General features: G+C 48.7%; 6 protein-coding genes across 6 annotated transcripts; 1 reads left to right on the top strand and 5 right to left on the bottom strand.

Moving 5' to 3' along the window:
- Nucleotides 1-4: 4 nt before the first annotated feature.
- Nucleotides 5-1,807, bottom strand: N7500_010443 (AMP-dependent synthetase/ligase; the record flags this gene model as incomplete). The annotated part of the gene is made up of 4 exons (XM_056681581.1): nucleotides 5-506; nucleotides 567-956; nucleotides 1,030-1,423; nucleotides 1,474-1,807. The coding sequence occupies 4 exons, from the start codon at nucleotides 1,805-1,807 to the stop codon at nucleotides 5-7; spliced, it is 1,620 nt and encodes a 539-aa protein (XP_056528963.1).
- A 348-nt stretch (nucleotides 1,808-2,155) lies between these two features.
- N7500_010442 (uncharacterized protein) lies at nucleotides 2,156-4,513 on the top strand (the record flags this gene model as incomplete). The annotated part of the gene is made up of 6 exons (XM_056681580.1): nucleotides 2,156-2,946; nucleotides 2,997-3,756; nucleotides 3,810-3,891; nucleotides 3,949-4,089; nucleotides 4,152-4,287; nucleotides 4,354-4,513. The coding sequence occupies 6 exons, from the start codon at nucleotides 2,156-2,158 to the stop codon at nucleotides 4,511-4,513; spliced, it is 2,070 nt and encodes a 689-aa protein (XP_056528962.1).
- Nucleotides 4,514-4,781: 268 nt separating this feature from the next.
- Nucleotides 4,782-6,035, bottom strand: N7500_010441 (aldose epimerase family protein; the record flags this gene model as incomplete). The annotated part of the gene is made up of 1 exon (XM_056681579.1): nucleotides 4,782-6,035. One exon carries the CDS (start codon nucleotides 6,033-6,035, stop codon nucleotides 4,782-4,784), a length of 1,254 nt encoding a protein of 417 aa, XP_056528961.1.
- A 641-nt stretch (nucleotides 6,036-6,676) lies between these two features.
- Nucleotides 6,677-7,740, bottom strand: N7500_010440 (uncharacterized protein; the record flags this gene model as incomplete). Its single annotated transcript, XM_056681578.1, has 2 exons — nucleotides 6,677-7,528; nucleotides 7,585-7,740. The coding sequence occupies 2 exons, from the start codon at nucleotides 7,738-7,740 to the stop codon at nucleotides 6,677-6,679; spliced, it is 1,008 nt and encodes a 335-aa protein (XP_056528960.1).
- Nucleotides 7,741-9,326: 1,586 nt separating this feature from the next.
- On the bottom strand, nucleotides 9,327-10,771 carry N7500_010439 (acyl-CoA desaturase; the record flags this gene model as incomplete). The annotated part of the gene is made up of 5 exons (XM_056681577.1): nucleotides 9,327-9,827; nucleotides 9,880-9,966; nucleotides 10,026-10,069; nucleotides 10,131-10,447; nucleotides 10,518-10,771. The coding sequence occupies 5 exons, from the start codon at nucleotides 10,769-10,771 to the stop codon at nucleotides 9,327-9,329; spliced, it is 1,203 nt and encodes a 400-aa protein (XP_056528959.1).
- Nucleotides 10,772-12,491: 1,720 nt separating this feature from the next.
- On the bottom strand, nucleotides 12,492-18,296 carry N7500_010438 (uncharacterized protein; the record flags this gene model as incomplete). Its single annotated transcript, XM_056681576.1, has 5 exons — nucleotides 12,492-13,733; nucleotides 13,838-13,958; nucleotides 14,289-15,988; nucleotides 16,153-16,303; nucleotides 16,354-18,296. The coding sequence occupies 5 exons, from the start codon at nucleotides 18,294-18,296 to the stop codon at nucleotides 12,492-12,494; spliced, it is 5,157 nt and encodes a 1,718-aa protein (XP_056528958.1).
- Between the last annotated feature and the right edge of the window lie 3,244 nt (nucleotides 18,297-21,540).

The raw sequence follows: 21,540 nt of genomic DNA, 5'->3' as shown, positions 1-21,540 counted from the left end.
GCTCTTATAACTTGGCTGTGTTCTCTTTGCTCCAGACTTGCACCTCAGGCAGCTCTCGATAGTTGGGAGGAAAGAACTGCGGCCCCAAGATCTTCTTCTGCACCTTTCCTGTACCCGACTTGGGCAACTCACCTTGGACCACACGAAGGATAGTCGGCATCTTGTACCCAGCCATTCTACTCCGCAGGTCCTCACGAAGCTCAGCGAGTGTGAGGCTCTTACGTGTTATCTTTTGACCTTGTTTGAGGCTAACAGTAGCAGCAACTCGTTGACCAAACTCCTCGTCTTCAACGCCCACAACCATGACCTCCGAGGCATAGTCCAGACCTAGGATCTCGCGTTCGATATCCAATGCGGATATCTTGTAACCACCTGACTTAATGATATCGATCGAGGCACGCCCCAGGATGAAATAATACTTTCCTTCGCGGCGAGCAATGTCTCCCGTTTTGAAGTACCCCTCGGAATCGTGTGCATCCGCCGTTGCTTTCTCATCGAAGAGATACCTGTTGAGAAGAGCTGTTAGGATAGCACATCACCACCTCGCGAAAGGCCATTTGGCTCACTTGGAAAACATGTAAGGACACTTCACTAATATCTGGCCCTCATCCGTAAGCTTGAGCGAGACCGCCTCAGCAACACGACCAACACTGTTCTGCGGTGTTCCGTCAGAATCAAGTTCAGTCTTGATGACGGCCCCAAACTCTGTCGCACCATATCGAGTGAGGATTGGCTTGTTCCTAATTTGATGCCAGAACTCCTGTACAGGCCCTGGAAGTGCTGAAGTACCACACAGCATCGCTCTTATCTGACGCGCACCAGAAATATACTGGTCACGTATCTCAGGAGTTTGGTGTGCGATATTTTCTTCATAGTACCGCATCATACGCATGTATATAGTGGGAACTCCAGAGAAAAAGGTAAGACCCCCTGTCGCCAGCGCTCCCATGTCCACGCTGTATCGAAACTGCCACTACGGAACTCGATACATGCGCCAGCTGCGAGGAATGGGAGAAAAGTCAACCCTACACCAGAGGCGTGATGCACCGGGAGGACATGAAGAACTGTGTCCTTGTCTGTGATTTGGTAAAACTCTGCATCCGCCTCTCCGTTCCCGGATATATAACTGCGACGCTGCACAGCACCCTTGGGGGCCCTGTCGTGCCTGAAGTGAAGATTACCAGTGCTGCAGCGTTCATATCTGGAACCGGGCCGGAGGAGATGGTCGCTTGATCTGACGGCAAAAGCGTGGGGCGGAGATGAGATGCAATTGGGGATATGCATGGGATATGCACCCCTTTGCTTTCTTCCATATAGCGCGCTATGGACTGGGCGGTCTTTTCGCTGGTTGTGCCGGCTACCAGGGCCACACACTGCGCTTTCGATAAGAAGTATGAGGCTTCTTCTGCTGGCAATATGGCAGCTGCTGCTTATTAATTATGCATTCTATTTTCTATTAGATTTTTAACTTACCCATAGGCACGACTGCTGCACCGATCGCGAGGATTGCAATAAAACCGACGGTGTATTCATACCCTCCCGGTGCAAGCAACCCAATGTATACCTCCTTGTCTGCAATCAAATCATGTCGAGCTTCCTTGCTGAGCGATTTTTCCAAGGTCTTGCGAAAGGCCAACACATCCGAGATAAGGTGATGGTATGTCTTTTCCATGCCGGCAACTAAGTCCCGAACCACGATGGGGGAAGGCTTACGCTGCGCATAACGCAATAGTCTGTGGAAGAAGGGCAGATTTGGCAAAACGTTGTCTCCCACATGGGGAGGTATGAACAGAGTGCGGTCTCCCATTTTGGTTGAGTTCGAAGATTGTTGTCTTGGCTGCTGAGCTGATATAGTTGTATGTCGGTCGTCCAAGGTCATCCCGGCAATTGCATCTGAGTAAACACATCGCGGCGACATCCATCTCCTCTATACTTCCCAGCCAATAGTTGATCGCTATATTCTGTCTATTCGGCTACTTGATACTTCCCCGCGGTTTGTGTTTACCCTGCGGGGCAGAGGTGCCGGCATCCGGGACTCGGTGAATTTGATATTATGAATTGTACCGAGGCAGTGTGGTAGGGCTATTCGAGACATCAATAAATTCGAACGCTACGGTACTATACGACACAGAAATCCAAGAGTCGAAGATTCAAAATGCATGATTTCACGGATAACCTTCGCCCAGGCCAACCAGACGGGCCAACAACACTAGCCCGCGAGCGTCAGCAATCCAACATTGCCACTGAAGAGCTAGGGCAACATTTGTTGGCCTCGGATGGGTTTTTGGAACGACAAGCTCGGATCTTGCCCATCATACAAAAAGAGCCACTCTTCTCCAAAGACCAGCAACAAAACCTCTCCAGACCGGAAAGGTTCAAGCTAGGACTTGCGCGCGCAAAGCTGCTACGCCGAATGAAAGACACGCATAAATGGAGCCACCTCGAATACCAGATGGCCGAGTACCTGGTCGACGATGTGTCGCCATACTTCCTGCACGTGGAGATGTTCATCACGACCATCCGCGAGCAGGCCAGTGAAGAACAACAAGCGTACTGGCTTCCTCTAACAGAGTCCTGGAAAATTATTGGTGCATATGCACAGACAGAACTGGGACATGGAAGCAATGTCCGTGGCTTGGAGCTTGAGGCGCGTTGGGATAACCAAACGAAGGAGTTCGTGCTGCATAGCCCAACCCTTACAGCGAGCAAATGGTGGAATGGCAGTTTAGGCCGTATAGCTAACCACGCTATTGTGGTTGCACAATTACTTCTCCCGGATTCCAATTCGCCAGATAAATACATTTCGCATGGTCCTCATCCATTCATTGTGCAGGTGCGAGATATGAAGACCCATCAACCGTTGAATGGGATTGTTGTTGGAGATATTGGTCCAAAATATGGCTATATCACCATGGACAATGCGTACATGTTGTTTAATCAGTTCAGGTTTGTACCTTATCCATACCCCACGAATAATTTCATTAATGAAACGCCAGAATTCCACACTCTGCTATGCTATCACGATACTCAAACGTTGATCCAAGCACCGGAGTTTATACCAAGCCAGCGCAGCCAGCTCTCATCTATGGATCACTGACCTATGTGCGGGCGAACATGGTCCACCGCGCCCGACTCGTCCTCGCACGAGCAGTGACCGTTGCAGTGCGTTACAGCAGCGTGCGACGTCAGTTCCAAGATCGAGACGGTGACAAGAAGGGACCGGAGATGTCTGTTTTGGATTATCCGACTGTCCAAATTCGAATCCTTCCTCTCCTTGCCACGACCTTTGCACTTCACTACACGGGTCTTGCGATGCAGGAAGTCTACCAAAATGCGCGTCAGGATATCGGGAAGGGAAATTTTAATTCTCTGGCTCATATGCACAGTATGTCTTCTGGATTGAAGAGTCTCTGCACTATTCTCACTGCAGATTGTATTGAGACGTGCCGACGTGCCATGGGTGGCCATGGGTTTGGCGGCGGAAGCGGCTTGATCCAGGTCAATAATGATTACCTCTCTAAGCCCACTGTTGAGGGTGATAATTGGATGATAACGCAGCAGGTTGCGGCGTATCTTATCAAGAAGATGACCGCTGCGGTTAAGTCGCCTGATACTGCCGGCGTCGATGAGACTGAGGCTCAGTTCAAAGAATTCATCCGCAACAAGCGTCTTCCAGGATCAAAAAAGGCGACATACAAGAGTTTGGACAGTGATTTGGACATTGTTAAGAGCTTTGAACTAAGAGCTACCGCCATGGTAAGTACCATAAAACGCATGTCGACGAACAGCCTGAGACTGATACTCAACAGGCATACGACGCATATGAACAAAGAGTCATAAAGAAGCAAAATTGGAACAGTCTTCTCATTCAGCTTCATAAACTAAGTCGTGGTAGGTCATATCATGAAACAAGCTATCATTCTACACTAATCTAAGACAAAACACCAGCCCAATCCGAATCAATAATCGTCGCGACCTTCTACAATGCCCTATCCAATGACAAAACCCTCTCAGCACCAATCAAAGCTGTTCTCTGGGACTGCTACCGCCTGTTCGCATTATACAGCATGGAGAACGAAAGCTTCGAATGTAAGCCAACATGAATAGACTCACTATTACCATTAAGTCTCACAAAATTTACCAAATGCCAGTCTTCCGCTCCAACGCCGTCTCCCAAGCCGATCTGGATACCCTAGCCAGTCGAGTCCAAGACCTAATGGCGCGTATTCGACCACATGCGGTGAAACTTGTTGACTCGTGGATGATTCCTGATTATTTATTGGATAGGTGAGTGACTGACAGCTCGGTCGAGGTAATTTGACGCAGAATCAAGCGTAACTGACTTCGTTATAGTGCGCTGGGACGACATGATGGCCGTGTGTATGAGGACCTATTTAATCGCGCCCACCGGTTGAATCCGCTGAACCGGATTACGTTCAATCCAAATTATTGGGAGGATGAGATTGTGAAGGGGAGTGGGGATAATGGGTGTGGTATTTTGTCAAAGCTGTAGATTTATATCTTTTGCTTTCATGTCGTCCTGCAGAACGCCGAGCGAGCTTGTATTTATACCTTGATTCCAATGCTCCATTATATCGGGTTCGAGTATTTTATTCTATGGGCTACAGAAATGGCCGCAAGTGGCTCTCATTCCTACATGTACAGATTGAGGGAGGAAAGATCAAGAGAAGCGCTGCGTGTCGAGGTCCACGCAGAGATGATTATTAATTCGATGCAAGTAATGCAAGTAGGTAGCGCACTGTACTATAGAATGATGTAATCTAGATAGTGCCAAACTGGTAGGTAGCCCAGTTAACGACTGGCCCATCATCAGGGCCAAAGACCTGGTAGGGAACACGACCCCACTCCGGGTTGTTAATACCATCGATCCAGTCCTCGGTCTCGATCACGAAACATCCGTACTTGTTGACGTGGGTGGCACCGGCGTCACCGCCGTCAGCCTTATTGCGCTTCGCCTGCGACTTCTTTGTGGCGATGGAGCCGTTCTGCCCGCTGCAGGTGTAGATCTGAACCGCGGCCTGGTTGGTAGCGACGTCGAGGCTGATACCAGTGGAGCTCGACGAGGCGCTCAGGGCTGTGACCATCGAGTTCGACGCGTATGTTGAGGGTCGGTCGATGAGGAAGCATGTGTCGTAGCCGACGCAGCCGGCACCGCAGAGATTGGTGGTCTTCTCGATATCTTTGCCAATGAGTTTGGGGCTGGTGAAGTCCAGGGATCCCTTGTAGGCGCTTTCAACGTCGTGGATGGTGCCGTTCGGGATTAAGATGCTGTCTCCCCCAATGAAGCGCTGCGAGAGGGGGAGCTGCAAGGTGGTGTCCTTCAGCACGTTGGATTCTTTGAACGCGTTCAGGTTCCAGTAGATGTGGTTAGACAGCATGATGGGGGTCTTCTTGGTGAGAGAGAGAGCCACTAGCTTTGAGGTCAGCTGAGGAAGACCTTTGGGGTTGGCTTGGGTCTTCTCAGTGGACACGCTGAAAGTTGCATGGGTGATGATGTCTCCTGGGAACTTCTCGAAGCCTTGATCGAGCAAGGTGAAGGTGATAGAGGACTCGGTATGGGAAGTGACTGTCCAGTTGCGCATATCATATCCAGTGAAGCCACCGTGGAGGGTGTCCACGCCATCATTCTCATTCTCAGGAACGTGATAATCTTTGTCGTCAATGGTGAAGGTACCGTTCTTGATACGGTTGGCATAGCGACCAACGACCGCGCCGAAGAAGGTGCGATTGGTCTGACTATCATGCAAATATTCTTTAGGCTCATCGTAGCCAACGACCACATCTTGGACATTGCCATCACGATCTGGAACTAGCAAGGAGGTGAGACGCGCGCCATACGGAATCAACTTGGCAGTGATGTTCTCTGCCTTGATCGTGTAGCTCTTGAAGTGGTCGGAATTCGAGTCAGCAGCAGAAGAGACAGATGCAGCCTGTGAGGGAGATGGCGACGGGGCAGCATTAGCCAGGGCAGGCAGCCCATACAGGGCGGCTGTCACATAAGACTTGAGATGCATTTTGATTCCCAGAAGCGTTGTAACTGAGAGGAACAAGATACAGATGAAGAGGAGAAAACGGAGGGTGAGGCGGGTTGGGCAAACTAATGAACGGAGCCCGAGGGGTGCAGGCATTTTATGAGAAGCTCCGTTCGGATCGCAATAAACATTCCCCAGTTTGCGCTAAGCTACCTCCGCATGGCTTTGACGCTAGGGGGCGGGGGCAATGGTCGGAAACCGGGGTAGAAGTTCTAGAGAGACCAGGATTTATCCGAATGCAGGCTATGATTTAGATGCAGGTCAACCATTGGACTGTTGAACCAAGGTTGGATGATGGAGGAAGATCCGAGCCCCTATTCGGATGTAACTTAAGAGGTGCGGGTCCAGTCAAGCTTAAGAGGCGCTCTGCCACTGACGGCACGGAACATCTGTTACCTCGACCGATTCTATGCGACTGGCAAAACTCCGGTGGAGTAACTTGTTGATTTGCCGATCGATGCCGCCAATTAGTAAGCCACGTCGCTCTTTCCAATTTGGGTTAGTTCCTTGTACAGAGCGACCCTGGAAGGAGCCTAAGAGTTCCAAGGTTGAACTCGGGAAAGTGTTAGGTTAATTTACTCGGATGATAAGTAGGTACTGGAGCTAAAAGGAGCACAAGAAAGCTACTCGATAAGGCCCAGAAATCGCTTCATCCTATCATACACATAGAAACTCGTGGCCACCATGGGCGCCATTTTCACATAGCCAATGGTCAGCCCAACATAAAAACCTCTCACTCCCCTTTCCAAAAAGATCCGTTGGGCTGTCTCCAAAATGCCCATCTTGGTATCGGCGACAGTTCCGACTTGCATTCGTCGTCGAACGATATCGATAGGGTAAGAAACTGTTTGCGCGACTATGCCGGCCACAGCGCCACAGGAGAGCTGCGCAACTGCGGTCAGTCGAGTAGAAGATTGTGCTTCTAGAGTATAGGGCGCAAGGGCCGGCGAGCGAAGCCAGTCTTTAAGTAGATCGTGAGTGAGGAATGACGTGCCCGCATACGGAAGTATGCCTAGCATAGTCGGGGCAATTCCTCGATAGAGATTGAACAAGCTCCCGCTGCTCCCTTCATAGTAAATCTTCTGAGAGATTTTAAGCCACGACGAGGGATTTTTTTGCACTGTTTCGAAGGCAAGACGTGTTCGGATCAAATCAAGAGGATATGTGACTAAAGTAGAGGTTGCACCGGCCAAACTGCCGCACAAAAATCGTCGCCACGGTGCTTCTTTCTCGGGACATGGGATAATTGCTGCTCGGAATTGTTCATAGGCGACAAAATTGATACCCGCATATGGAAATACACGAACTAGGGTTGCCGAGTGGCCTTTGAAAAGCGCAGGTATACCATATGACGTTCGAATTTCTCCGGCGGCTTTAATTAAACCATCCCAGCGGGTCGAATATTGCACAAAATGAGAATGGGAGGTCTGAAAGAGAATTCTGATCCTTTCCAATGGCGCGACAATAGTTTTGGCCTACATTTCTCTGGCGTCAGCATTCTACTGTTGGTTACTCAGGTGGTAAGGCTCACAGCGCAGCCTGCGACACCTCCGGCTACTCCATTCTGTAAAATGACTTCCAAATTTCGGTTCTTCACATCTGATGTTGATACGCGATGCACATGATGATTCCCTTCTATCTTCGACAAGTCTTTCAGGATCGGCGTGCTGATACCTGTGTCCCTCATTTGTTCCGCAAGGATCAGCAGGGGTTCGGAATAAGCTGAACTGGACAATTTATTGGATATGAGGTTCAGGCTCAATACATGGGGACGTCCAGCCGCCCCTTGACCGCCCACTGCTCTAGCCTCCTAGGCTAGATTACCCGACCTTGTGTATACGAATCTCCCCGTGATCTATGGATCTAGTGTTCCTTATTTATTCTCTCTTCGTTTTCGCTTGAGACCATTTCATTCTGTTTGGAGAACGCCAATTTTAATCTCAAACAGTCAGTAAGGACTTTTTCTCACAATAGAAATTTCCAGCTATTTCCACAGAAGAAACTGTAAGAGAATAGATAATCGCCTCGATCTTATGCAGCAGAAGGGGTAGGCGGTCGTAGATTTTGGGTACCATTGTGAGGAAAAGCGTAATATGGCCACGTTAGGAGTACTACTGCCCGCGCAACTGGCGCGCAGATCGATGATAGTGTGTACGTACGATATCAATATCTCTTTGACCTAGCAAGGTCCAACGACTTACTCCGCGGGAACACCCATGCGCAAATTGAAAAAAGGACGAAGAAGGATATAGACTAGTGTTGCATAGAACGTGTCTTCACCCATCCGTCTAGCTGTAGGCTAGGAAGATGTCCCAAATGTCTTGACCTATCTTCTTTCACATCTAATATCTCCAGATCTCGGAGAACCTTCTCGATGTATTCTGCTGCACTACTCGATTTCATTCCGATGGCGGTTGCACGATGGACCACGGGAAGGCGGGATGAGGGTGGATCAATCGACCGAACGGGGCTCACCGTCAGTGTACGAGTGACGGGAAATTGAGTCCCGAAAAAAGAAACCTGCTCCATCCAGTCAATCCTGTACTGATATGGCGTACCATTGGGGTCAAGAGATTTCAGGAACTTGGAGTCTGGTCTCAGGATGGGGTGGGGCAATTGGTGTGTTTTCTCGTATATCTCGTTGGGACAAGAAAGGAGGCTGGGACCCAGGGGAATTCCTTCCACACCTGACGTGTTGGGTTGATGCGCCAGGGGCCGGACCCGGTAGACTTCTCCCCCACAAGGCTCTAGAGGCCCGCAGGGCTCGTCCTCACTGCCATACAAGACAAACCCAATCATATACAATGACATGTTTCTTTGATCTCGGTCAAGTTTCGATCTACTCATTATTTCAAGAGAAAGAATGGTATGGATTGTGTTCTTTCAACTGCCTCATATCTAGACTCAAATACTGAGTTTTCTAGTGACGAGGGAAGTAATCCGTGTCGCATCGCCCAAAGCTTACCGTCATTCATAACCGTCGGTCGGTATGCTTTCACAATGCCATACGGTGTGGCATGTGACGGAGCAACCTGCAGCAGGTTAAGTAAATTGTCGTGAGCCACATCGTGTGCCTTTGAATGTCCCCAAAAGTCTTGTTGCCCACCTACCACTGCTGCCATTCAGTGAACTCCGCAAGAAGAACATTGGCCACGATCTGTTCCACGCAGCTAGACTCCGTGATTTTCCAACTTTGCTATTGTGGTCGAAATGCAGATCCATATTTCCGTGAAACGTGACAAATTGATATCTAACTAGGTACGTCTCGAAACCTCAAGCATAGACACCCTTTTGGTTGTTTCGGTGACGCCAAATCTCAACCTCACCACCACCACGAATCACCCCAACTCGCATCGAGGAAAGTAAGTTATGGGCAGCGTTGGAGTGGGTGTAGACACCGCCGTTGAACATGGCAGTGGCATCTTTCCCAATGGCTGATGAAATGAGGGTTTTGCCACCAGGGTGCTCAGCGATAAATTTGCTGACATCGTGAACAACACCGGCAATGGCAACTAGAGCTTTACCACTCTGAGCCTCTGCAATAAAATCGTCCCAGTCGACAACAGGTAGCTGGTCCAGAGGAACACCCCAATCAAGCTTGGCGCGTTTCTGGTCGAGCTTCTTCTGTAGCTGTTGCACACGACCCTTCTCAATTTCGTTGGCTCGGAACTGCTTGAGGTTGGAAGCCAGACCCAGCTGTTTCCAGATCCAGATTGACCACTTTGTGGGATCGTACTGCCACCATTGAATGGCATTGCGGTAGTCGGAGGGAAACTAGTCATGGGTTAGTGGGTGAGAGATGAATGGAAAAAAAGACCATTCTTACCTCGTGATGGAAGTTGTGATAGCCTTCACCGAGAGTGATCAACGCAGTAATGACGTGGTCGCGAGGTGAATTCCTATCATCGAATGGCTACCATATGTCAGAGTTATGGACGGGAGCATGACAATAGGATATGGACAATAACTGACCTGCTCACCCAACCAATGGGCGAGAGAATTCACGCAGAAGGTGGCTTGCTGGACAAACGAAAATCGAAGAATTCCCGCATATACAAGACCCCCCCTTCCAATCACCCCATCCCAGGCCGGCGACGAGCATAGGGAACAACGCCCCGAAAATCAAGATGACGGATCCATAGTGCTTGTGCTGCCAGACGACGACCGGGTCCTCGTTCAAGTCGGAGATATCGGTCCTGCCGCGGTTTTTCGGGTTTTGATTCAGAACCATCCACATAAAATGCGAATACCAGAGACCCTTCATGACGCTGTATGGGTCCTTGACTGTATCGGTCCATCGGTGGTGTGCTCTGTGCTTACTACTCCACCACCGAATCGAGCCTTGAACGGCACCGCCACCGACACATGCGAGGAATATCCTAATTGGAAGGCGCCTGGAGATATCGGATGTCAGTCTGTGCTTGACTCGAAGTAGGCCAGGGGGCGAGGTAGTGGTAGACTTACGCTTCATATGATCTGTGCGCCCATAGACGATGGTACCCAGCGGTAACTCCCAACCCGGTCCAGAAGTAGTATAAAATTGCCCACGCAGCAGTGAGTGGCCTCAGCTGTGTATAGAATGCAGCGACGAGGCCACCGATGGGTACGATCAGGATGAGAGATGTGTTGAGCCAGTTGACATGCTGATACCAGTTACCGAGTGTGACTGGCTTCTCACTGATATGCTTTTTTCCACCACTTGGCTCGGTCTGCGCCATTATGGTGATGTATTCAGAATCGTAACTCTCTTGCGGGGGCTCAGGAAAGTATGGGAATTGAAGCGCGGTGAAAATTATTTTCAATTAACTGAACCCGAGGACATTATTTAACATAAAGCACTACATGTCTAATACCAACATCTCAAATTGTCAGTTGATGTTGCTCCCAGCAGGAAAATGTTGAACCGTTGGGAATGTCAGGCAATCCGTCTCACACATGTCCAGGGTGGGATTTCTCCAAACCTCGTCCCACCAACCCTAACCTAAATACAACCTATCTAAGATCCCTTATTCTGAGACCCATTATTGGCTGTAGTATCCCATATCATCGTTGAAAACTCTAAGTTAATTCATGAGAAATTGAGATGTATGTGACAAGTTGGCCGATTTGGTTCTGAACTGATCCGCTTATCTGGCCCCCGGGGACACAAGCCCCGGGGGCCAAAGCCCAAGTATGGCAAAAAGACTAGAATCCAACGTCGGGAATGATTTCTACTCAACAATTTCGACGTCAGTTTTGACGCCGAATAGGCTACTGACTCATGAGTAAACTTTGCTGCATTTTCGAGAGCACATGGTAGCCGAGGTAAGATAGCCTATGTGATCTGTTAGCCTATCTAGCTACCAGACAACGAACTACGGAGTACTCCGTAGTCTGGCAGAGCAACAACGAAAAAAAACAAAAAAAGAAGGGAAAAAAAGTGAGAATCGTGTACGGGCATGCTTTTTGACTGTTCGAATTCGCATATTTCAACTAAAGAGCGGCATGAGGTCCGACTACCTTTCGGACTAGGTTAGACTGCGACATCGCCCATAGCCGGGTGAGCATGGATTACCCACGGGCCTTATGTAATCAATAACTAAGCGCCTATGGACCTATGCGTCGTGGGCGTTTTTGGGCGGTTGACTTCGACATCAGCGACAATGTCATCCCCTCAGATTATCAATAGGCGCTTACAACCCTTATTCTTAAGGGCCTCTTCCTAGTCCTTCGCAACCTTCTATTAAACCCCCTCGGATCCTTACTAGATATCGGGGAGAGGGGTTGGGAAGCCGTATAACCTAGCTTCTTTCAAGGCCCTTGCTTCACTGGCCTTAATGTCGGGCCAGCCTCCAAAATTGCCGCCAAACCCACTAAAGGAGCAAAGGAACTCGTATGAAGGATAGAAAACGCACAAAAAGTCGAAGTCAATCAATCCTGTGATACGGCCTGGGGAAAAATCGAACAATAGGTTGTTGGGTGCTGATAGAAAGCATCTATAAGAATAGGCGTTTGGGCTCGGGAGGTGAACGGGGAAAAAAAACTTACTACAATCTGCGTGGATCATTGTTATGACGTCGTGCGATTCAAGCTGCTTGAAGGGGCGAGATCAAGCAGCTGGGTTGACGATGTCGCCTTGATTGTGACCGGGGAGAACGAGCAACAAAACATCTCGAAATTGCAAAAGGCATGCCATCATGCCGATACCTGGGCAGCTTGATAAACTGTCAATTTTTTGAGTCTAGATTCGTGTGCAGTATCAGGGGAAGAAAAGTAAACATGTGTTTTTCTACCAAAATCAAAACACAATATGGTTTCCATCTACTCCATTTCCCGCGCTCGAGATACGCCCGCAACGGCCCTGTGGTTTTGACCTCCAATAGGTGCTCCACATTCTGGGCATCTAGCTTGCTCCATCGGCATACCGCACTCTCCAATAGCAAACTAGAAAATTGATATTTAGCTCATCTGTCCCATCAAAGTGATTTGGGACATGGACAGATCGAGACTAGGAACTTTACTCACCGGATGTCCATTCACGCAATTGTACCAGTGCCCAGAGTGAGTCGCTATACCCTTTCGCCCACTGACCATGGCCGTCTTGATTGATTCCAATTCTTCTAAAGTCACTGTCTCATACCGCGGCCCCTCGTAGAGACGGGTCATTTCCTGGACCTGTTCTTGGAGCTCGGGGCAGTTCCCCAGTCCATCACATAATCTCAAGGCAGTGGCGAGGAGATCGCGGATGGTTTCAGTGCGATTTTCGAGCTTTTCGGAATTGGCGCTGACTTCTTTGGGATTCAGACCCGATGTTGTTTTTGCTGGATGAGTGCGGCGATGCCACGCGTCCAGCTGGGCGATTTTTGCCAATGAGATAGTTGCCGTGATGACGATGCGGTAGAGGCTTCGCTCATGCGCCTGAGTTATCAAGTCTTGGCAATTTGCCAACATCGAAGTCAACATTGGTGATGCTTTGGTGACACTTGGCCGTACTTCTAGAGGATTCTTTCTTGACTCCGCAACCCTGAACAGATGGCTAATTGCAAGTTCTTGGGATTTCATCTGAATTAGCCTTGCGCCAAGAGTGATTTGACTATCGGGTTCCTGGGTTGCTAGATTTGTTGCCTCCATTCTGGCTGATAGGGAGGCTATTTCGTCCTGTTCCAGTTTCTGGCTGGCGGTAATCGCATCCATGAGCCGTTTCATCGGTTGATTCTCGGCCTGCATGGTTCTACCAAGTCTCAAGGCCTCTTTGTCAATTGCTTCGAGCTTTCCAGCGGCGTCCACAGGGCTAACAACTGCCCCCTTCGAGTTGAGCTTGTGTTCAATATCATTCAGACGCGATTCGAGATTTGCGAGGTCTTTGCGACCCTTGGCTAGGAACCGCTTGTAAGTCTCATCCATAACAGCACGATTAACAGCACGATTGTAACGTTTCGTCACAAACTGGCGAATGGGTTGTTTACAGTCAGGGCACGAGGGTATGGCTGTGGCGAGAGAAGAAGAGAGATCGCGGAGGTCTTCAAACTTTCCATCTTGATCCCTTGTGTATACTTGATCCAGGCCAACCAATCCATCAACCGACTCACTTGTAAAGAAATGACCGCATCCAAGCACGATAATTGGAGTTTCATCGAGGTTGATTTCACAGTATTCTTTCATTTCGATGAAGTCAACACGAGCATCACTCTTGTTGCCGCACTTTTGACACAGATTATTTGGACAATCTTCCCCACAGAGGCTTGGACACTGGTGGCCGCATTCAAGTTTCTTAGTGCATCTCTTATCACAAGGAAGTCGATTACATGGTGCCGCACAAGGCATTGAGCAGGAACCTTGATGGAGGCAGGACCAGGTGCATTTCTCGATGCATGGTGCACATGCCTTTTCGCAAGTTGAGTCGCATGCTGAATGCGAGCATCGAACCTATGGCATGATTAGTGTTTCTGTACAATGATGTAACAATGGGTGATAGTGAGTCTTACTTCGCACTTTGCCTCGCAGGAACCGCAGCTTTCCCCATCGTGGCATTCCTTGGGACACCTATGGTTGCAAACACCGTGTGGACGGTCACATATCTTTTTGCACTTCGGATGCTTGGTTACTCTTCTTCCGTCAACAACTTTCTGGAGACAAATTCCACAGCAGTTACTGCAGTTGTGACTACAGCTGAGAATATCGGTGCATGGCTCAGGGCAACAGAATATCAGGGACGCGACATCCTTATGACAGGCAACCTGGATTTTATGGCCACACTTAGGAACAGTCTTTTCAACTCGAACATCGCACTTGATGAGGTCCAGGTTCGACATCTGATGGCAATAGAGGACCTTCTTGATATGACCACAAGGAAGCTCAACGTCTTGAATCTTCGTCAAGCAAAGACCACAATTTTCACCACAAAGCTTAGGGCATTCGTGCTGACAGGTTGATCGGATACGCGGGCAAGGCTTTCCGCACGCAAAGCCGTCGTGCATGGCCGCCGAATGGCATTTGGCCTGACATTGATGGCCACATGGATCAAGTCGACGGTCGCACGGGAGACTGCACCCACCCTCTGGACTCTTCCTTTCAAAGTCGTGAGGCTCAGAGCATAGAATAGGCGTACCTGGATGGCGAGGGCAGCACAGAGCCAACTCCATACCAACTGCATTAGCACGGGAGAGCTGAGAGTGGACATCGGCCCACATTGGCACATTTTGGTATGTTTGAGCATTTCCAATGAGATACATGCCGTGCTGAGCCCTGCTGAGGAGCACATTAATGCGGTTTTCGGTGCGTAGAAAGCCGACCTTGCGCTTTGAGTTGCTGCGAACTAGTGAGACCACTATCACTTTTGCCTCTTCGCCTTGGAAGTTATCGACTGTGGCAAGTCGGAGCGTCTGAAGCAAAGTCTTCTTCTCGAGTGCTTTGCGACCATTTGACTCGGGATTTTCATCTTCAGCCTTCTCAAACCCATCCGCAGCCAAGGTTTCTAGATCTCGTTCACTGAGGCAAATCTCAAAATCTTTGCTAAGCGATGTCCTGAGCTTCCGCAACTGCCCAGTATATGGAGTCAAGAGGGCAATATCTGTGCTCTTGTACTCTCCCTGCCGAACAAGATGCCGAACAAGAGCAGTAGCCATATCGACCTCCCACTGGTTGCTATGAGACTTCACACGGCTGCCATCATCTCTCGAGTCTTCATCGCAAAGATGATCTAGCCAGAAGAGGTTGTTCCTCATTCCAACAACATTGGGTACAGTCGTCACGCTTTGATGATCTTCCAGTTTGGGATAGACATTCCTAATTAGTTGCGAGATCTCGGGTCTCATTCTCCGCTGTACATTAAGCTGTGCAATAGGGGCTGGCTTAAGACCTGGCTCACCGAGAGCGCGTCTCTCAAACTGGCTTCTGTCTAGCTGCCACATCTTTCCTGTGGATGATTCAAGACTAAGTGAATGATTTTGAATCTGTGGTCGCAGCTGTCGATGATCCCCAATCTGAATGAAGTGTTCAACTCCTGGCATGAGGGCTGAGATGACGTGGGCTTCCATTATCTCAGCTGCTTCCTCGCATATAATGACCTTTGTTCCTACTCGGCGCAGTGTCTCGATATGGCGTGCAAGTGATGTGGTCGTGATACCTACTACATCTGCTTGAATCAAGGCTCTACGGTTGACTTCTTCATGGACTGCATTGATGTCTCCGCGAAGATCTGCAGCGTGATCAAGAGCCTCAAAAAGTGAAGCGGTTTCGATCTCCTGCCACTGTCTGAACCAGCTCATTGCAAGAATCCGGCGTTCAGGTATCGAGAGACTGTGAATATTTTCATTCGCAGCGCGTGTGAGGCCTTCCAAGCGCACATCGTCAACTCCGCTCTCATTCTGGTCTTTCTGGATTTTCATTGATGTGGTTCCAAGCCAGTTGAGTAACTTATCGCCAGTGACAGTTGTGAATCCTTCCGTATCCGGTCGCTCCAGTTGTTCATGTATGACGGGCCAGTTTCGGCGTAAAAAATGCTCCATCGCGGCCCAAGACAGGCCTTTTTAGACTGGTGTAGAGGTTTCAATGCATATCCAGCGTCCTTCATGCACTCCTCAAGTCTCTCATAGGACATGCCGAGAGTTTGCGACTCTACCCTCGTCTTCCCAATGTCTTTACTGACAACGCGAAGGTTCTTGCCTTCAAGCTCAGTGGCCTGACTGCGGCCACCAATGCGTATGATTTTCTGGATTCCAACATCAAGAAGATGCTTTAAGAATTGGTCCAAGGCATGGTTGGTATAGCAGCTGCAATTCCTGTAAGTAAAGATACAAGAAGGTATAAAATCAGTACTCACATGACAAGAATTGGCCCTAGCTTTGCTTTTTCCCTGATCTCAAGGAGAACTTGGACAAGCTTGACACCCAGATAGGACTTCCCGGTGCCCGGTGGGCCTTGGATGAGGGCATACTCTCGCGTGAGAGCCGCGATAAGCCCCTGGCACTGGCCATGGTCGAGACCAGTTTGAGCTTGCAGCTTCAAGAGGTCAGTAGACTCAGGGGTACTCGGGTCCAATGTAATCATTTCAGCTCCAACAGTTGTGATTGAAGTCAGGGGAAAGACAAATTCTGGTTTGCGCGCGTATGCTGGTGGGGGTATGCTTTGACCATCTTCATCATCCTTACGGCCTGGCAAGATCCATTTCTGGAATGCCAAGTCTCCTTCGCGCTGGATTCGCTGAAGGTTTTTCAGGATAGGGGCGAACGTGGCAGGGATCAAGCCATGGAAGTCGACCAGAATACCGGTGAGCTTTCCGCTGTAAAGCCGGCCCAGTAAGGTCAGTTCTTGTTGTAGGCATGCCGCAAGCTTGACCGTGATACTAGGTGGAAACTTATCAGACACAAGACTACTCCTGTTCTGGTGCGCTCGGTCCTTGGAAGCATTCTTCACAGTGACCTCGAGAAAAATAAGCCTCCTATGAGATTCTTCGGACGTCACGAAACACACTAGGCTTCCTTCCTCCAGTCGATTGGAGTCTTGCCACCATCTACATTGCTCGTTGGATGTCTTGTTGCGGACTTGTGGCGGAGTAGCAAAGGACACGGTCGCTTCGAGGTCATTTCTCTCATTGATAAATATTTGGAGAATCTGTGCTCCCAGATAGAGATGTGCCCCGCTATCTTTACCTGAGAAATATGAAACCCGTGTCAAATCGTTCTGCTGCAGCAGATCTCGAAGGACATCTTTGGCTGAGCCGAAGATATCATGGCGCAGGAGTCGGAATGTTGAGTCAATGTATCTTTGCAATGGGTCGGGGAGAAAGTGCGGCTGAAGGAAGTTGGTGGAGGGTAGATATTCTGAATTGCCGCTGACGATCTCTCCATGGGTAGGAAAGATCTGAACTTGAGAGATTTCTGCAAGGTCGTTGTCGTGTCTCCCACCGGGTGTTTGCATATCCAACGGAAAAGACGACCGGGCTGATCCACTATGGAGATTTTCCTCATGCACCCTGGGGGTAAAAAGACTGCGGTTTGCGCTAGTGATCAGGCTCTGCATGACTTCTATTCTGCTCTCAAGTCCGTCAATGTCGGCCTTCGAGCATGTTTCGGTAATTTGGGAGCCCACTTTGCGGATTAGGTCGAGCAGTGCGGGCATTTCATCGTGGAATCGAGCGTGTCGGACTCTTGACAAAAGTTGGTACAGGGTATTCAACAGTAACTTCATCATGTCCAGAGAGATGACCAATACATTTCCGTTCGTCTCATCACCTTTACTCATCAGGCCCTGGCAGACCCTTCTCAGATATCTGATTGCTCGATCTCCATTTGTACCACCAAAGGATGTGTACAGAGTGCCAACAAATGAATCGACAGAAAGACAGCTCAAGAGAGAAGTATGGGTAATGACTTTGAGAAATGGCTCGTTGTAAGTTGGGAAAGGTCGTACTCCCTCTGGATTGTCTGCATCTGTAGTTGCCAGGATAAATCCATGGCCCTGAAACTTATCGTCCACAAGATCTTTGGCGAGGGATTGATGATTCTCTCTGTTGTCGCTTTCAAGAATTTCAAGAGCCCCGTTCCAGAATTGGGCGATATCTTTATCTCGCCTTCGCAAATATGTAGACAGTAAGAGCCCAGTTCTAAGAAGTCTCTTCCAGTCGAAGTATTGATTCCGAGCGTCTGGATCATGGGTTGGGGGATGGTATACCGCCGGGTTTGACGCGAGGTCGGAAGCCCTATTCACATCGTGCGAGAATCTACATCTCTCACCGTAGTGGCATGTGCCACGTTGGAAGTGCATACATAATGTTTCCGACTGATTGTGCTTTCTGAATTTGTTGGGTCCTCCTCGGTTACTCGTATTACCCCGAGATCGCCAATTTCCGCGGCGACTCATCGTGAAAAGAGACAGCTATAGAATCTGTAGTTCTTGTGATCCTTTCAGCAGTAAAATCATTCCTCACGCCGGAAGGTTGTACGAATGGATGGGTGGATGTGATTGTCCGGAGAGTGAAAGATGATCTTGGATACGCCAGGTAGGTATCTGATGACAGAGAAGATGATGATATTCTCTATCTAGAAGCAAGACTGAGAGAGAGAGAAGAAGAGAAAGCAAGTATGAATAGGATACTGAGATCCTATTTATACTGCCAAACATAATGGCATATCAAACATGTTTGATCTGTATGCCTGGATGCCTATGGCATCCGACAGTATCCTTTTTGATAAGAGGGACGTAAGTCAGTCTGCCTTGTACTTTGTAGATCTGACGTGTCCGTCTTGCAGGACAACTCATACCTACATAACCCCTCTTTTCAAAATCTCTTGGTCGGGTTGGGGGGAGGGAGGTTTCCCAATTTTTGTCAACCAATCACTCAATCCAAGTTCAATTAACCTGTTGCAGTCTGACTAGTTGCGTATGACTACGCAGGCGCTCCATCCAACTGAAGCAAGAACTCGAGTCCAAACTCGAGTCCAAACGCCGAGTGGGTTCTCTCCCGAGTGTATAGATAGATACTGGTTGTAAAGAGTGGTATGAGCCCATTCCTGTACTCTGTAAGCCCAAAAATCACAGCCTATAAGCCAAAGCCCATTTGAACCCGTATCTAGGAAATATATATATATCATGATTTTTATAGGGCGTACCCTACCTTCGATCACTTTTTCACTTTTCTCTCTCTTTCTCTCACCTCCCTCTCTATACACCCCCAACCTTAGTTTTAATTGATGGTGACGTTGTTATGGCCAGTTGATGAGTATGGCTGTCGACTCTAGCAATGTTCTTGTGTCATAGCTTCGTTTTCGTTTCATGTTCATTATTTCTTTTAGAACAATATATTAATACAGTAGCCTTTGTTTCAAATGATTTCTTGTATCTTTCATTGAGATCGAATTGTTGTGAGAGCGGAATTTTGAGGTATTTACGCAGGGGCATTAAAATGAGGCGTACAGTACCGCTGCTTTAATCTGAGGGGTGTTCCAACCGGTTTCGTTTAATGGTGAAAAAAGTCATTATTTGATCGAATCATTCTAACTGTTCTTTTTCTGCTGGGAAGCTTGATCGTGCCCATCATGTTTGCTATCAACGCCCGCACAAACCCGGGAACTCAATCAAAGACTATAGTACCACGATCACGCAAGCCCTTTGCCTACAAATACCTCAACCCGACGTTGGGTCTACAGAGCCTATTCTTAGCGAGGGATTCAACTATGTAGGTATATTTTTTTACCCTCTTATAAGCCTTAAGCACTAATCCTAGATCACTTCAGCCTATAGGGATAAGAATAGTGGCAGGATGGCGGGCGACTCTGATCAAAGCAAAGACAAGCGCTAGCCGCTTCGGGCTATTATACGTGCCTAAATTTGAGACCTAACTCATTTTCCGAAAATGACGAAAATAGGTTATTTCAGCCATTTCGGGAGACTCCCAAATGTTGATCGATGATCTGGCTCTTCCGAATTCACTGGTGGAGTACCTGTATTGATATGTAGATGTACATCATGCATGGAGCGATGGAGAGAACTGTTGACCAGTGGTATGCGGGCTTGAAGGCGAAGGCAATCAAGACCTACAGTCTTGTGATGCGGAACTCGATTATTGTGGCCGTCCCGAAATAACAGTAGCATTTACCAGAAGTTTCATGTTCATCAATCTAATTTTCTCTCATCTCTCAATCTCCCAAAAGGTAATGAGGATAACAAGTATTTCATAGAATTATTACCTTCCCAATTTGCCGAAAAGCTTGAAATCCCAGGTCGCCCTTAATTGGCGGCGAAGAGGAAGGAAAGGTATGTCAACCTATGGCGTAATATCGCGCAGTCTTCTTCCTGCAAAACTTTACAATCTCTTGTGTCGTGGCTCGATCGATTTCCTAGCTCAGCCTAGCATGAAATCATTTCTATGACTGATCAGCATCATATTTTTAGCTCCAATGATTGCTTGTTGTGTTTTGACGCCGTCGATCGATGGATTGACGATCTACTGGGACATTATGGGCCCACCAGAATGCTGATTACGTCGCTTCCTCAAAGATTTGTTCATCCTTTTCTATATAATCCAGCCTCGCCCTATCTTGAGCCGTGATAGCATCAGACCCGTCCCAGGTGACTACACAGATAGACAGTGTTCCGTTAGTAGTGTCCCCTCTTTCTTTTCTTTCTCTCCAGGAATCGACTTCGCTTCAAATACCTTCAATCTACGCAGCAGCCTCTATAATCATGGACCCTCTTGACCATGCGCAACCGATCAGTCTTTTCCTTGCATTATGGCAACAGCTCAAGCCGCACGAAAGCCGATAGTAGACCGTAGCAGGAGCTTGAATGAAAATACGCCCGCCATGCCGGCAACACACCCGTTCTCATAAGGGCGCGCGACCGTGAGCTTGTAAGTGCTACTATTGACCGGCCGATTGAACTTTGAGGTTGCTGTTTACAGGCCAGCATGAAGTGATCTTTCGTCGGGACAGAAATATCCTATGCCATGCAAGTGAAGTGAAAGACAGAGTAAATACTCATAGAGGCCAGAACAGAGGGCCAGGTAAGTGGAGTGGAGAAAAGAGAGAAAGTTTCGTGGAGACGTTTAAGGTGTAGAAAGAAAGGAGGAAAGGGATCGGGAACGAGGGTGATTGGGAATGTTACTGTTCTTGCCTATATGGGATAGTGTATTTCTGTTCGCGCTCTGGGTCCACTCTTCTCTTCGCATTATGCAAACACATATGTCTCCTCATTCCCGGGTGGAATCCTCTGGGGCTTACCTTTACTCTTGTCGTCGTCTGAATGGAGCAGTGAGCGCACAATCCGATCGTATAGGCGAGCTCGATTGCCCAGCGTATTCCTCAAGCGCGCTGCGGCTCATTTTGATGTGGTGATGCGCTACAAGAGTAGATTACTTGAAACCGTGATGCGCTCACCTCGGAGCATCGATAAAACCTGCGTTCTGCGTTTATGTAGACCGTGGGATGCATCACCTGCCAGTTCATCAGTGAGTTTCTCAACGGCGTGATGAGCATGTCTCGACCTCCTGAGTATCCATGCATGACCCTGT

Source organism: Penicillium coprophilum (genome assembly GCF_028826855.1).
Source record: "Penicillium coprophilum strain IBT 35676 chromosome Unknown utg000006l_segment0_segment0, whole genome shotgun sequence".
NCBI lineage: Eukaryota > Fungi > Ascomycota > Eurotiomycetes > Eurotiales > Aspergillaceae > Penicillium > Penicillium coprophilum.
This window is presented reverse-complemented; position numbering and strand designations above follow the sequence as displayed.